Source organism: Nerophis ophidion, linkage group LG21 (genome assembly GCF_033978795.1).
Source record: "Nerophis ophidion isolate RoL-2023_Sa linkage group LG21, RoL_Noph_v1.0, whole genome shotgun sequence".
Classification (NCBI taxonomy): domain Eukaryota; kingdom Metazoa; phylum Chordata; class Actinopteri; order Syngnathiformes; family Syngnathidae; genus Nerophis; species Nerophis ophidion.
This window is the reverse complement of record NC_084631.1, coordinates 5,483,675-5,496,790: the sequence shown is the minus strand read 5'-3', so window position 1 is coordinate 5,496,790 and position 13,116 is coordinate 5,483,675. Positions and strand designations below refer to the sequence as shown.

The following is a 13,116-nucleotide window of genomic DNA, read 5'->3' as shown; positions in this document are numbered from 1 at the left end:
CTTTCAGGTATGACTTTAAAAATCTCACTAAAACACTATTAACACAATAAGCAGATAAGGGATCTTCCAGAATTATCCTAGTAAATGTGTCTACATCTGAAACGGTCCCTTTCTTTTTTTGTGCTTCACTCTAACTTTCCTTATCCACGAATCTTTCATCCTCGTTCTAATTAATGGGGAAATTGTCGCTTTCTCGGTCCAAATAGCTCTTGCTGCTGGAGGCTCACATTATAAACAATGTGAGGATGTGAGGAGCCCTACAACCTGTGACGTCACGCGCACATCGTCTGCTACTTCCGGTAAAGGCAAGGCTTTTTTTATTAGCGACCAAAAGTTGCGAACTTTATCGTCGATGTTCTCTACTAAATCCTTTCAGCAAAAATATGGCAATATCGCGAAACGATCAAGTATGACACATAGAATGGACCTGCTATCCCCATTTAAATAAGAACATCTCATTTCATTAGGCCTAGCCTCAGTAGGCCTCAGTAGGCCTTTAAGAGCATGATGGAGGGCCACCTGTTCGCCATTGAGGGCCTGCACTATGTTGACTTGGCCGTCGTCGCGGAGTTCAAACAGGATGACTTTGCCTTTGTGTTTGAAGCGGGGAGCACCGGCGACATAAAGCCTCCGCCAATCACCCACGAGCACCGACGACACCGTGTAGCCTGCACAAACACGCAGGGGAACTCCGTTAGAACAGCACAAGGATCTCTGAACCTGTTCAAAGTACTAGACTTAATACCTGTAGTGTTAGCTGATTTCATGCTTGCAGTTATTTCTAAATCTATCGATATGAAAAACGAGGATCAGGTGCAGAATTAGTACAGTCTGGCGCAGGCCTGGGCAGTTATTTTGACTCGGGGGGCCAAATTTAATATATATATATGTGTATATATATATATACAGTGGGGCAAAAAAGTATTTAGTCAGCCAACGATTGTGCAAGTTCTCCCACTTAAAATGATGACAGAGGTCTGTAATTTTCATCATAGGTACACTTCAACTGTGAGAGACAGAATGTGAAGAAAAATAGTCCAGGAATTCACAATTTTAAAGAAATTATTTGTAAATTATGGTGGAAAATAAGTATTTGGTCAACCATTCAAAGCTCTCACTGATGGAAGGAGGTTTTGGCTCAAAATCTCACGATACATGGCCCCATTCATTCTTTCCTTAACACGGATCAATCGTCCTGTCCCCTTAGCAGAAAAACAGCCCCAAAGCATGATGTTTCCACCCCCATGCTTCACAGTAGGTATGGTGTTCTTGGGATGCAACTCAGTATTCTTCTTCCTCCAAACACGACCAGTTGAGTTTATACCAAAAAGTTCTATTTTGGTTTCATCTGACCACATGACATTCTCCCAATCCTCTGCTGTATCATCCATGTATCCATTTTGGTATAAACTCAACTCGTCGTGTTTGGAGGAAGAAGAATACTGAGTTGCGTCCCAAGAACACCATACCTCAGGTGGTAGGCCATGTAAACTGACAGAGAGGAGTCAGCGGAAGCTAAGCGCGTAGTGCAAAGACTGTGGTCCACAAGGACATGGATAACAGAGTCCAGGTGTAGATAAACTTGACTGGCCTGCACAGAGTCCTGACCTGAACCCAATAGAACATTTTTGGGATGAATTAGAACTGAGACTGAGAGCCAGGCCTTCTCGAGCAACATCAGTGTGTGACCGCTTTTGGAAGAATGGTGGACAATTCCTATAAACACACTCCGCAACCTTGTGAACAGCCTTCCCAGGAGAGTTGAAGCTGTAATTGCTGCAAAAAAGTGGACCGACATTATATTGAACCTTATGGGTTAGGAATGGGATGGCACTTCAAATTCATATGAGAGTCAAGGCAAGTGGCCAAATACTTTTGGCAATATGGTGTATTATATAATGTATTGTAAGCAAACACTGTTGTTTACCCTTTAAGGGCACCATATTACCAGCTTGTGTTCAATAATGGGGAAAACAAGTCAGCATTTGTACCACGTGTAATTTAGCATAGGCATATGTGTACTTAGCAATTGTCAGCGTGTAAAAGTTCAGCTCAGTTTTAGTGAAGCTACTCATTTCAACGTGCCCTGCATCCCTTGAATTTTCAGTATGCCTCTCTGGAGAGGCAGAGCGGACGGTCCAACGGAGCGGCAGGGCACGCTGGAGCCTGGCCCAAGATGGTGGCAAGGAGGCGGAGGATGCGAGCAGCGGGGCGTGCCAGGAGCGACGCCGCAGTCAAGTTCAGGTGCGTGGATCGCGCACCGGTACACAATTAACTTATCTCCTCTCGATGTATAAAAGGGGAGAAGGAGGAGAGATCGGGGCAGAAGGAGGTGGAGAATACGCAGTACCTGCAGCGCATGAGAGACGACGACGCGGCCGACTGAAGGACACGGAGGAGCGAGCAGTGAGAAGCTGAAAGGCGACCCGACCGGCAGACAAGCATATTGAAAAATAAAGCGAGTCAAACCTGCTAAAGCAAGATGTCTTTCCTTGGTGGTCAGTGGAACTCGCACGACATCGGCAAGAGTCTGTCACATTTGGCGCCCAACCTGGCTGGACCACCGGAGGCGGGGGAGGACGATCCCCTGTGGGCTCTCGTTGGCGCGCTGGCCGGACTCGCAGCAAGCAGCCGACAGCAATGCCGGCTCCTGCAGGCAAATGTGACAGACTCTTGCCGTCGTCGTGCCAGTTCCACTGACCACCAAGTAAGGACATCTTGCTTTAGCAGGTTTGACTCGCTTTATTTTTCAATATTCTTGTCTGCCGGTCGGGTCGCCTTTCAGCTTCCGTCGCGCTCTCACTGCTCGCTCCTCCATGTCCTTAAGTCGGCCGCGTCGTTGTCTCTCGTGTGCTGCAGATACTGCGTGTTCTCCACCTCCTCCTGCCCCGATCTCTCCTCCTTCTCCTCTTTTATACATCGAGAGGAGATAAGTTGACTGTGTACTGGTGCGCGATCCACGCACCTGAACTTGACTCCCTCGCATCCTCCGCCTCCTTGCCGCTATCTTGGGCCGGGCTCCAGCGTGCCCTGCCGCACCGTCGGCTCCGCCTCTCCACAGCCTCGTTGAAAGAAAGTTCCCACCCCTGATGCTGAGTAACAGAAACAACGACAACATCAAAACAGTACCGAGGTAAGCGGCGTGATTTTTAAGCTCCAGCGGGAACTCGCTCTCGAAGGCCTCCCTGGCCGGCATGACCCTCCCGTTGATGCCCTCCTTCAGCACGCCGCCGTCCCAGTCGTAGGCGCCCACGATCCCGAACAGAATTCCATCCTGGGCGACAGAACGGACAGATGGTACACACACACATACGGGGAGCATCAACGTGCACGCAGAGTGATGGCCGACTTACATCCAGCATGTGCGTGGAGAAGCCGATCTGGGACATCTCCATGTGGAAGGAGCTCTGGTTGTAGCCCAGTGTGCCTGAAGAAAGACGAGCAGTCAACCATGATGCATAGAAGAGAGGTCCACTCCGACAGCTAGCGCCTCATCCAGACTGGTACCTCGCCGGAAATTACAGGTCAGTTCTCCTCATCCTCTTGTCGCTTGACACGTGTCCTCCCTTCCTTCCTCTCCACGCCAAACACCCCAGGGGACAAAACGCCTCACCCATTTTTCTTTCCTCTTCACTGCCATCAACTCTCATCTCCTGACACTCCCGCATCCTTCCTTTTCCTCCATGTGTTCAATATTGTTCTTGCTTTGATAGCCTCACAAAATATAGGGGGGAGGTTTAAAGCCCTACTGAAATGAGATGTTCTTATTTAAACGGGGATAGCAGGTCCATTCTATGTGTCATACTTGATCATTTCGCGATATTGCCATATTTTTGCTGAAAGGATTTAGTAGAGAACATCCATGATAAAGTTTGCAACTTTTGGTCGCTAATAAAAAAGCCTTGCCTGTACCGGAAGTAGCAGACGATGTGCGCTTTAAAGGCCTACTGAAACCCACTACTACCGACCGCGCAATGATGAAATATTAACATTGCCACACATGCCAATACGGTCGGTTTAGTTTACTAAATTACAATTTTATAATTCCTGCGGAGTTTCTTGTTGAAAACGTCGCGGAATGATGACGCGTGTTTGTGACGTTATTGGTTGGAGGGGACATATTAGCTAAGGACCACACATGACTAAAAGTCGTCTCTTTTCATCGCATAATTACACATTGATTTGGACATCTGTGTTGCTGAATCTTTTGCAATTTGTTCAATTAATAATGGAGACGTCAAAGAAGAATGCTGTTGGTGGAAAGCGGTGGATTGCAGCTGTCTTTAGCACCGAAACACAGCCGGTGTTTCTTTGTTTGTTGTGAAGCTTTAACACAGAGCGGTCAAGCGAACATGTTTCTCTACGTCAACCAGCAAGTTTTTGGATGGGATTATGTGACTTCCTCCTGCAGCTCAAAAAGGCGGCTGTGATCTTGGCTCCTCCATTGGCTTCTCTGAGAGACACTGGCGTTTACCGCAGCCATCCGACTTTCAGGTATGATATTAAGTCGGCTCTTACCGGAGACCTCAGTGGATTATAAAATATTGCCATATTTTTGCTGAAAGGATTTAGTAGAGAACATCGACGATAAAGTTTGCAACTTTTGGTCGCTAATAAAAAAGCCTTGCCTGTACCGGAAGTAGCAGACGATGTGGGCGTGACGTCACTGGTTGTGGAGCTTCTCACATCTGAACATTAACAATCATGGCCACTTGCATTATTGTAGCCAGCGATTAGCGTCACAGTTGCTACCTATTGATTATTGGGCCTAGCTGCTAGCTGGCGATTAGCACGCCAGTGGCCTGCAAAGCATTAGCATACTAGTGGCCAGTTAGTGATTAACACACTAGTTGCAAGTTAGTGATTAGCGCGCTTGTTGCCCACTAGCGATTAGCACACTAGTTGCGAGCTAGTGATTAGCGGTACCGGGCCGCAGAAGAATTTTTTATAAATTTTTATCAAAAAAAAAAAAGAAAAAAGTTTTTCTTTATTAAATCAACATAATAAACACAATATACTCTTACAATTAGTGCACCAACCACAAAAACTTCCCTTTTTAATGATAGAAACGTTCCTTTTTCATGACAAAATATTAAGCGTTGACCGGTCCGCGGATACAAAAAGGTTGGGGGCCACTGCTATAATGTATTATATTAATAATTTATTATCGTACAATATTGAGGTACCTTTAAGACAATATTTTAAAAGATATATAAGTAGAAGGTCTCACTGTATTTGGCCCTGGTATACAGTATATATATGTATTTCAATTTTTTTTTGTATGATATATAAAATGTTTTAAAGGCCTACTGAAATGAGATGTTCTTATTCAAACGTGGATAGCAGGTCCATTCTATGTGTCATACTTGATCATTTTGCGATATTGCCATATTTTTGCTGAAATGATTTAGTAGAGAACATCGACGATAAAGTTCGCAACTTTTGGTCGCTAATAAAAAAGCCTTGCCTGTACCGGAATTAGCAGACGATGTGCGCGTGACGTCACGGGTTGTGGAGCTCCTCACATCCTCACATTGTTTACAATCATGGCCACCAGCAGCGAGAGAGATTCGGACCGAGAAAGCGACAATTTCCCCATTAATTAGAGCGAGGATGAAAGATTCGTGGATGAGGATAGTGAAAAAGACAGGGCAGTGGGAGCGATTCAGATGTTATTAGACACATTTACTAGGATAATTCTGGAAAATCCTTTATCTGCTTATTGTGTTACTAGTGTTTTAGATAGATAGATAGTACTTTATTGATTCCTTCAGGTAAATTAAAATTCCAGCAGCAGTGTACAGAGTTGAGATCAATTTAAAGAAAAAAGTAAAAAGTAAATAATGGGGGTTTAAATGGAAACAAAATAGAGAAATATTACAAAAAGAATAAAAACAATGGGAATAACAATATAACAGTAAAATAAGAATATAACAAGACAAAGTATGCAGTAGTGACCATGTTATGAAAACGTATTGGACTGTTATTGTTTTGTATCCCCTGTCATCCTAGTACCCCCCGCCCCAGAGAGGAGTTGTACAGTCTAATGGCGTGTGGGACAAAGGAGTTCTTGAGTCTATTAGTCCTGCACTTGGGATGAAGCAGTCTAGAACTGAACAGGCTCCTCTGGCTACTGATAACACTATGCAGAGGGGGACTGGCATCATCCAGGATGCTCACTAGTTTGTCCACAGTCCTCTTCTCTGCCACCCTCACCAGTGAGTCCGGTTTCATTCCCATTGTAGAACCGGCCCGCCTGATCAGTTTCTCAAGTCTGGAGCTGTCCTTCTTAGATGTACTGCCCCCCCAGCACACTACCATGTAGAACAGAACACTGGCAGTGAGATTATACGGTCGTACCTGAAAGTCGGAGGGGTGTGGCGACCGCCAGTGTCTCTGAGGGAAGAAACGTTTCTCGACGAAGTGAAAGAAAGGCAGCCAGTTCGGACGGGCTGAGCTTTTTTTCCCCCTCCTCCACGGTGGAAACATTCCACCTTCGGGGGCAGCCGGTCGGAGGAGGCAAGACAGTCCGCAGCTGCCTCTTTGACAGGTGCACGATGAACGACGCAAGCTCCGCTCATGTCTACGGTAAGAGCCGTCTTATTACCACAAATTTCTCAACAAAACCTGCCGGTTGACATGTGGTCGGGAACCATATTCACTTGACCGCTCTGTTCCATAGTAAAGCTTCACCTTCGGGAATGTAAAAAAGGAAACACCGGCTGTTTGTGTTACTAAAGGCAGCTGCAATACACCGCTTCCCACTTACATCTTTCTTCTTTGACGTCTCCATTATTCATTGAACAAATTGCAAAAAATTCAGCAACACAGATGTCCAGAATACTGTGTAATTATGCGATTAAAGCAGACTACTTATAGTTGGGATCGGGCTGGAAAAAAATGTCCGCTACAATCCGAGACGTCACGCGCACGTCATCATACCGCAATGTTTTCAACAGGATACTTCGCGGGAAATTTAAAATTGCAATTTAGTAAACTAAAAAGTCCGTATTGGCATGTGTTGCAATGTTAATATTTCATCATTGATATATAAACTATCAGACTGCGTGGTCGCTAGTAGTGGCTTTCAGTAGGCCTTTAAAACTGCATACATATAAGTAGGCAGACACGTAGGCGCCGATCTACATTTCTGCCAGTGGGTGCTCGGTGTGTGTGTATTAGTGTTCTCCCGACACCAGTTTTTTGGTACTTTTTGGTACTTTTCTAAATAAAGGGCACCACAAAAAATGTCATTATTGGCTTCATTTTAACAAAATAATCTTAGGGTACATTAAACATATGTTTTTTCTTGCAAGTTTGTCCTTAAATAAAATAGTTAACATACAAGACAACTTGTCTTTTATTAGTAAGTAAACAAACAAAGGCTCCTAATTTAGTCTGCTGACATATGCAGTAACATATTGTGTCATTTATCATTCTATTATTTTGTCAACATAAAGGACAAGTGGTAAAAAATGAATTATTAATTTACTTGTTCATTTACTGTTAATATCTGCTCACTTTCTGTTTCATTCGGTTCTATCTACACTTCTGTTAAAATGTAATAATCACTTATTCTTCTGTTGTTTGATACTTTAAATTAGTTTTGGATGATACCACAAATGTGGGTATCAATCCGATACCAAGTAGTTACAGGATCATACATTGGTCATATTCAAAGTCCTCATGTGTCCAGGGACATATTTCCTGAGTTTATAAACATAATATAAATAAAAAAGATTTTGCGATGTTAAAAAATATTGATGTAATCATAGCAGTATTGAGTAAATCCGCTATTGTACGTGGTATCATTACAGTGGATGTTAGGTGTAGATCCACCAATGGCGTTTGTTTATATTGTAGCGTCCCGGAAGAGTTGGTGCTGCAGGGAATTCTGGGAATTTGTTCTGTAGTTTTTATGTTGTGTTACGGTGCAAATATTTTTCTAAATGTGTTTGTCATTGTTGTTTAGTGTGGTTTCACTATATGGCACATGTTTATGACAGTGTTGACGTCATTCATACGGCCACCCTTAGTGTGAAATATATGGTTGTTGACTAAGTATGCACTTCATTCACTTGTGTGCAGTGTGTTCAAATTCAAGATGATTGTCTTAGTAAGTCATTATCGGACACAATGAAATCCTGGTTAGACTTTGTTACTTATAGTCTGTATTTACCAGGGACTGGTTTTATAGTCTTTGGTATGACTCAGCCAGGGTTTGAACTCACGATCTTCCAGTCTCAGGACGGACTCTCAAACCGTAAGGCCACTGAGCAGGTCATTTATACATTTTAATACTATAATTTTTAAAGTGCTAAATCTCAACGTGTATGCTAATTGTGCAAGATAGCGCTTGGTGCCCAAAATGCAGTTCTCTTGATAATTTAAAGGGGAACATTATCACAATTTCAGAAGGGTTAAAACCAATAAAAAACAGTTCCCAGTGGCTTAGTTTATTTTTCGAAGTTTTTTTCAAAATTTTACCCATCATGGAATATCCCGAAAAAAGGCTTTAAAGTGCCTGATTTTCGCTATCTTTAAATCCATCGTAAATTTTCCTGTGACGTCATTTATTGATGCCAACATGGCGGATAGCACAGCAAGATATTGCGACATTAGCTCGGATTCAGACTTGGATTTCAGCGGTTTAAGCGATTCAACAGATTACGCATGTATTGAAACAGATGGTTGGAGTATGGAGGCAGATAGCGAAAACGAAATTGAAGAAGAAACTGAAGCTATTGAGCGAATAGCTATTGAAGCTATTCGGCTATCGCCTTCCAACCAACGATTGAGTGTCGCAGGGTATCCATACATCTCTGTGCCATGTCTGTCGTAGCATCGCCGGTAAAATGTGCAGGAGCAACTTAAATCCGTGGATTGGTAAGTGTTTGTTTGGCATTAAATGTGGGTGGAGTGAAATGCTGGATGCAAATATAGCTACAAATGTACATACAGCTAGCCTAAATAGCATGTTAGCATCGATTAGCTGGCAGTCATGCCGCGACCAAATATGTCTGATTAGCACATAAGTCAATAACATCAACGAAACTCACCTTTGTGATTTTGTTGACTTTATCGTTGGAAATGCATCTGCTTTGAGTGTCGCAGGATATCCATACATCTCTGTGCCATGTCTGTCGTAGCTTCGCCGGTAAAATGTGCAAACGAGGGACTTTCGGATCTTTTGACACTGGCGCAACTTGAATCCGTCGATTGGTAAGTGTTTGTTTGGCATTAAATGTGGGTGGAGGGAAAGGCTGAATGCAAACATAGCTACAAATGAAGCATAACGATGCAATATGTATATACAGCTAGCCTAAATAGCATGTTAGCATCAATTAGCATGCCGTGCTAATCGATGCCGTGCCGCTAGAGGTGAAATTCTTGGACCGGCGCAAGGCGGACGAGAGCGAAAGCATTTGCCAAGAATGTTTTCATTAATCAAGAACGAAAGTCGGAGGTTCGAAGACGATCAGATACCGTCGTAGTTCCGACCATAAACGATGCCAACTAGCGATCCGGCGGCGTTATACCCATGACCCGCCGGGCAGCGTCTGGGAAACCAAAGTCTTTGGGTTCCGGGGAGAATATGGTTGCAAAGCTGAAACTTAAAGGAATTGACTGATTAGCACGATTAGCATGCCGTGCTAATCAACTTGAATCCATCCTTGATCGTGTTGTTACACCCTCTGACAACACACCGACGAGGCATGATGTCTCCAAGGTGCGGAAAACAGTCGAAAAAAACGGAAAATAACAGAGCTGATTTGACTCGATGTTTGTAATGTGTTTGAGAAAATGGCGGATTATTGAAAAGGTGTTTAATTCGCCAAAATTCACCCATTTAGAGTTCGGAAATTGGTTAAAAAAATATATGGTCCTTTTTCTGCAACATCAAGGTATATATTGACACTTACATAGGTCTGGTGGTAATGTTCCCCTTTAATTTATGCGTGTAAAAGGCTAAAATGTTAACATTTAGCATGTTAGCACCTCGCAAACGGGCGTTGGGCAATGTACTTCGGCTTTCGTAGTATTTCAGCATGTGACTCAGGTATTTTGTACCTTCGAGAGAGAAGATGCGGTCTCCCAGAGCGTCCACAATGTCGTTGAGGGCAGCCTCATCCGTCACGTTAAAAAAGTATTTGTCGTCAGGGTCGCTGGCGATGTACTTGATCTCATTGATGAAGGTCTCAGGGTCCTGCTGCCTGCGGATGTAGTGGCCCAGGACCTGAAGATAACAGAAAAAAAAGAAAAACAGGTAGCATTTAACACCAAATGCTGGCATTTATCAGAAACAAAAAGTTCTACCATAAAGTAGTACAGTTGTCCAAAGTAGGGATACTTTGAAACCAAGTTTTACCAATACACCTAAATAAAAACCCATCGATACCAGCTTTTTTTCTTGGCATGTGAGCACTGAGTCAAAGCCAAAGAAAAACACCTAATATCTTTGTAAATCCAGGTCATAGCGTGATAGCTCGGGGGCAGAGCCACAGGGTTGGATAAGATCCAGTCCAAGTTCCTTTAGGGTCTGGGTGCTGTGGGGCTGTGTTGGTTGACAAGACTCTGCAGCATTGCGCGGACATCTGGGGTTCCCTCTAGATTGGCAGACCGAGCTGGTGGTTCCTCTCTTTAAGAAGGGGAACCGGAGGGTGCGTTCCAACTATCGTGGGATCACACTCCACAGCCTTCGCGGTAAGGTTTATTCAGGTGTACTGGAGAGGAGGCTAGAACCTCGGATTCACAAGGAGCAGTGTGGTTTACGTACTGCTCGTGGAACTGTGGACCAGCTCTATACTCTGGGCTAACTAGGTTTTAAGGCAATCTCCATGCAACCAGGAGGAGTTTTTCTAACTTGTGACCTGTTTTGAATAAAGTTTCATTATAAAGATTATACCAGATAATACGTTGTGACGATTGGTTTTAATCGAGAATCGTGTTGAACAGAGAGTCGATTCTAAATCGAATTGTCACCCCAGGGATCGAAATAGGATCGAATCTTTAGGTGTCCAAAGATTCAGAACCCCTCGTTTTCAATAAGGATGGGTATCAGTCCCATTTGAACCAATATGTTACCAATTCCTGGTACTTGGTTACATTTGTGTTTGTTAATAAATATAATATTTTTGATATAGTAAAATCTATTTTTCATAAAGTGAAGTGAATTATATTTATATAACGCTTTTCTCTAGTGACTCAAAGTGCTTTACATAGTGAAACCCAATATCTAAGTTACATTTAAAGCAGTGTGGGTGGCACTGGGAGCAGGTTGGTAAAGTGTCTTGCCCAAGGACACAACGGCAGTGACTAGGATGGCGGAAGCGGGAATCGAACCTGCAACCCTCAAGTTGCTGGCACGGCCACTCTACCAACCGAGCTATGCCCCCCTAAAGAAATTAGCCGATAACTGTAGTCGTTGTTTAATTTTGTTCTATCATCACATTTCTGAGTCTCAATTAGAGTTGCAAGTCCAAAATGCTAGTTGGCAGTCGCGTATAGTTTGTTAACTAGTCAGGTCAGTCTTTGCGGTCTGGTCTTGTGTTGTGCCCTAAGAAGTGTTAATACTGTGAGCAGTGCACTTGTTATTTACCGACTGTTTGAACATGCATCACACATTTAGAGGTGTTTCAAATCACCGTGTAAAATCGTTAAAGCTAATCAGTAGCATGTCAATAGCAGAGCCAATGTATATTAGCATCAAGCTAGCACATTTTTGGAAAAGTGGAGCCTTAATTTACTTGCGCTAAAGGCCTACTGAAATGAGATTTTCTTATTTAAACGGGGATAGCAGGTCCATTCTATGTGTCATACTTGATCATTTTGCGATACTGCCATATTTTTGCTGAAAGGATTTAGTAGAGAACATAGACGATAAAGTTCGCAACTTTTGGTGCTGATAAAAAAAGCCTTGCCTGTACCGGAAGTAGCAGACGATGACGTCATCGAGGTGAGGGCTCCTCACATCCTCACATTGTGTATAATGTGAGCCAAAAGTAGTAAGAGCGACAATTTCCCCATTAATTTGAGCGAGGATGAAAGATTTGTGGATGAGGGAAGTGAGAGTGAAGGACTAGAAAAAAAAATGTAATAAAAAAATACTATACAGTGGGAGCGATTCAGATGTTATTAGACAAATTTACTAGGATAATTCTGGAACATCCCTTATCTGCTTGTTGTGTTTTAAGTGTTTTAGTGAGATTATATGGTCGTACCTGTACAACCTGAAGGTTGACGGGTGGTGGCGATGCCCATCTCTGCCCTCCGCAAGGGACCCTCTTCGAAACACGATCTTTCGAAATGATCGCTGCATAATACACTGTAGTTTGTGTGTGTGGTCCAATCCAACCGTGTTCGCTTGACCGCTCTGTTCCATAGTAAAGCTTCACCGTCATCTTTTGGGAATGTAAACAATCAAACACCGGCTGTTTTTGTGTTGCTAAAGGCGGCCCCAATACACCGCTTCCCACCTACAGCTTTCTTCTTTGACGTCTCCATTATTCATTGAACAAATTGCAAAAGATTCAGCAACACAGATGTCCGTAATACTGTGGAATTGTACGATGAAAACAGATGACTTATAGCTGGAACAAAATGTCCTCTACAATGCGTGACGTCACGCGTACGCGTCATCATACCGCGACATTTTAGCATGATACTTCCGTGCAATTTTTAAAATTGCAATTTAGTAAACTAACCCGTATTGGCAAGTGTTGCAATGTTATGATTTCATCATTGATATATAAACTATCAGACTGCGTGGTCAGTAGTAGTGGCTTTCAGTAGGCCTTTAAGGCGCTTTTTGAGTCAGTTTCTTTGTTGGCATTGAAAATTGCAACAGTACCTTGAGGTAGTTAGGCTGCGCCCGCTCTCAGTGCTGCTGGACTGATCGCCAAAGTGCAACCGGCGGTGACGTCAGGCGCATGGTTGGATTTTACATGAATCGGTACCTGGTCGGACCAGTGGATTTTGGTCAATGCCAAAAAAGTACCGGATTCGCTACCCAGCCCTAGTTTTCAAAACTTTTATCAAGAAATCGAACAGGTATCAAAAATGGTGGAAAGTCACAGGTATTGGTAGCACAAGTAAAAATATCGGTATGCTGACAAC

General features: G+C 43.4%; 1 protein-coding gene across 1 annotated transcript in view; it reads right to left on the bottom strand.

Moving 5' to 3' along the window:
- The window catches only part of itga10 (integrin, alpha 10), a 151,553-nt gene that overhangs the window by 29,617 nt on the left and 108,820 nt on the right, over positions 1 to 13,116 (bottom strand). The window contains exons 9-12 of the mRNA XM_061881663.1: positions 10,072 to 10,237; positions 3,354 to 3,427; positions 3,130 to 3,274; positions 520 to 668 (exon numbers count right to left, since the gene is read on the bottom strand). Coding sequence (XP_061737647.1) covers positions 520 to 668; positions 3,130 to 3,274; positions 3,354 to 3,427; positions 10,072 to 10,237 — 534 coding nt within the window. The remainder of the gene's footprint in view (positions 1 to 519; positions 669 to 3,129; positions 3,275 to 3,353; positions 3,428 to 10,071; positions 10,238 to 13,116) is intronic.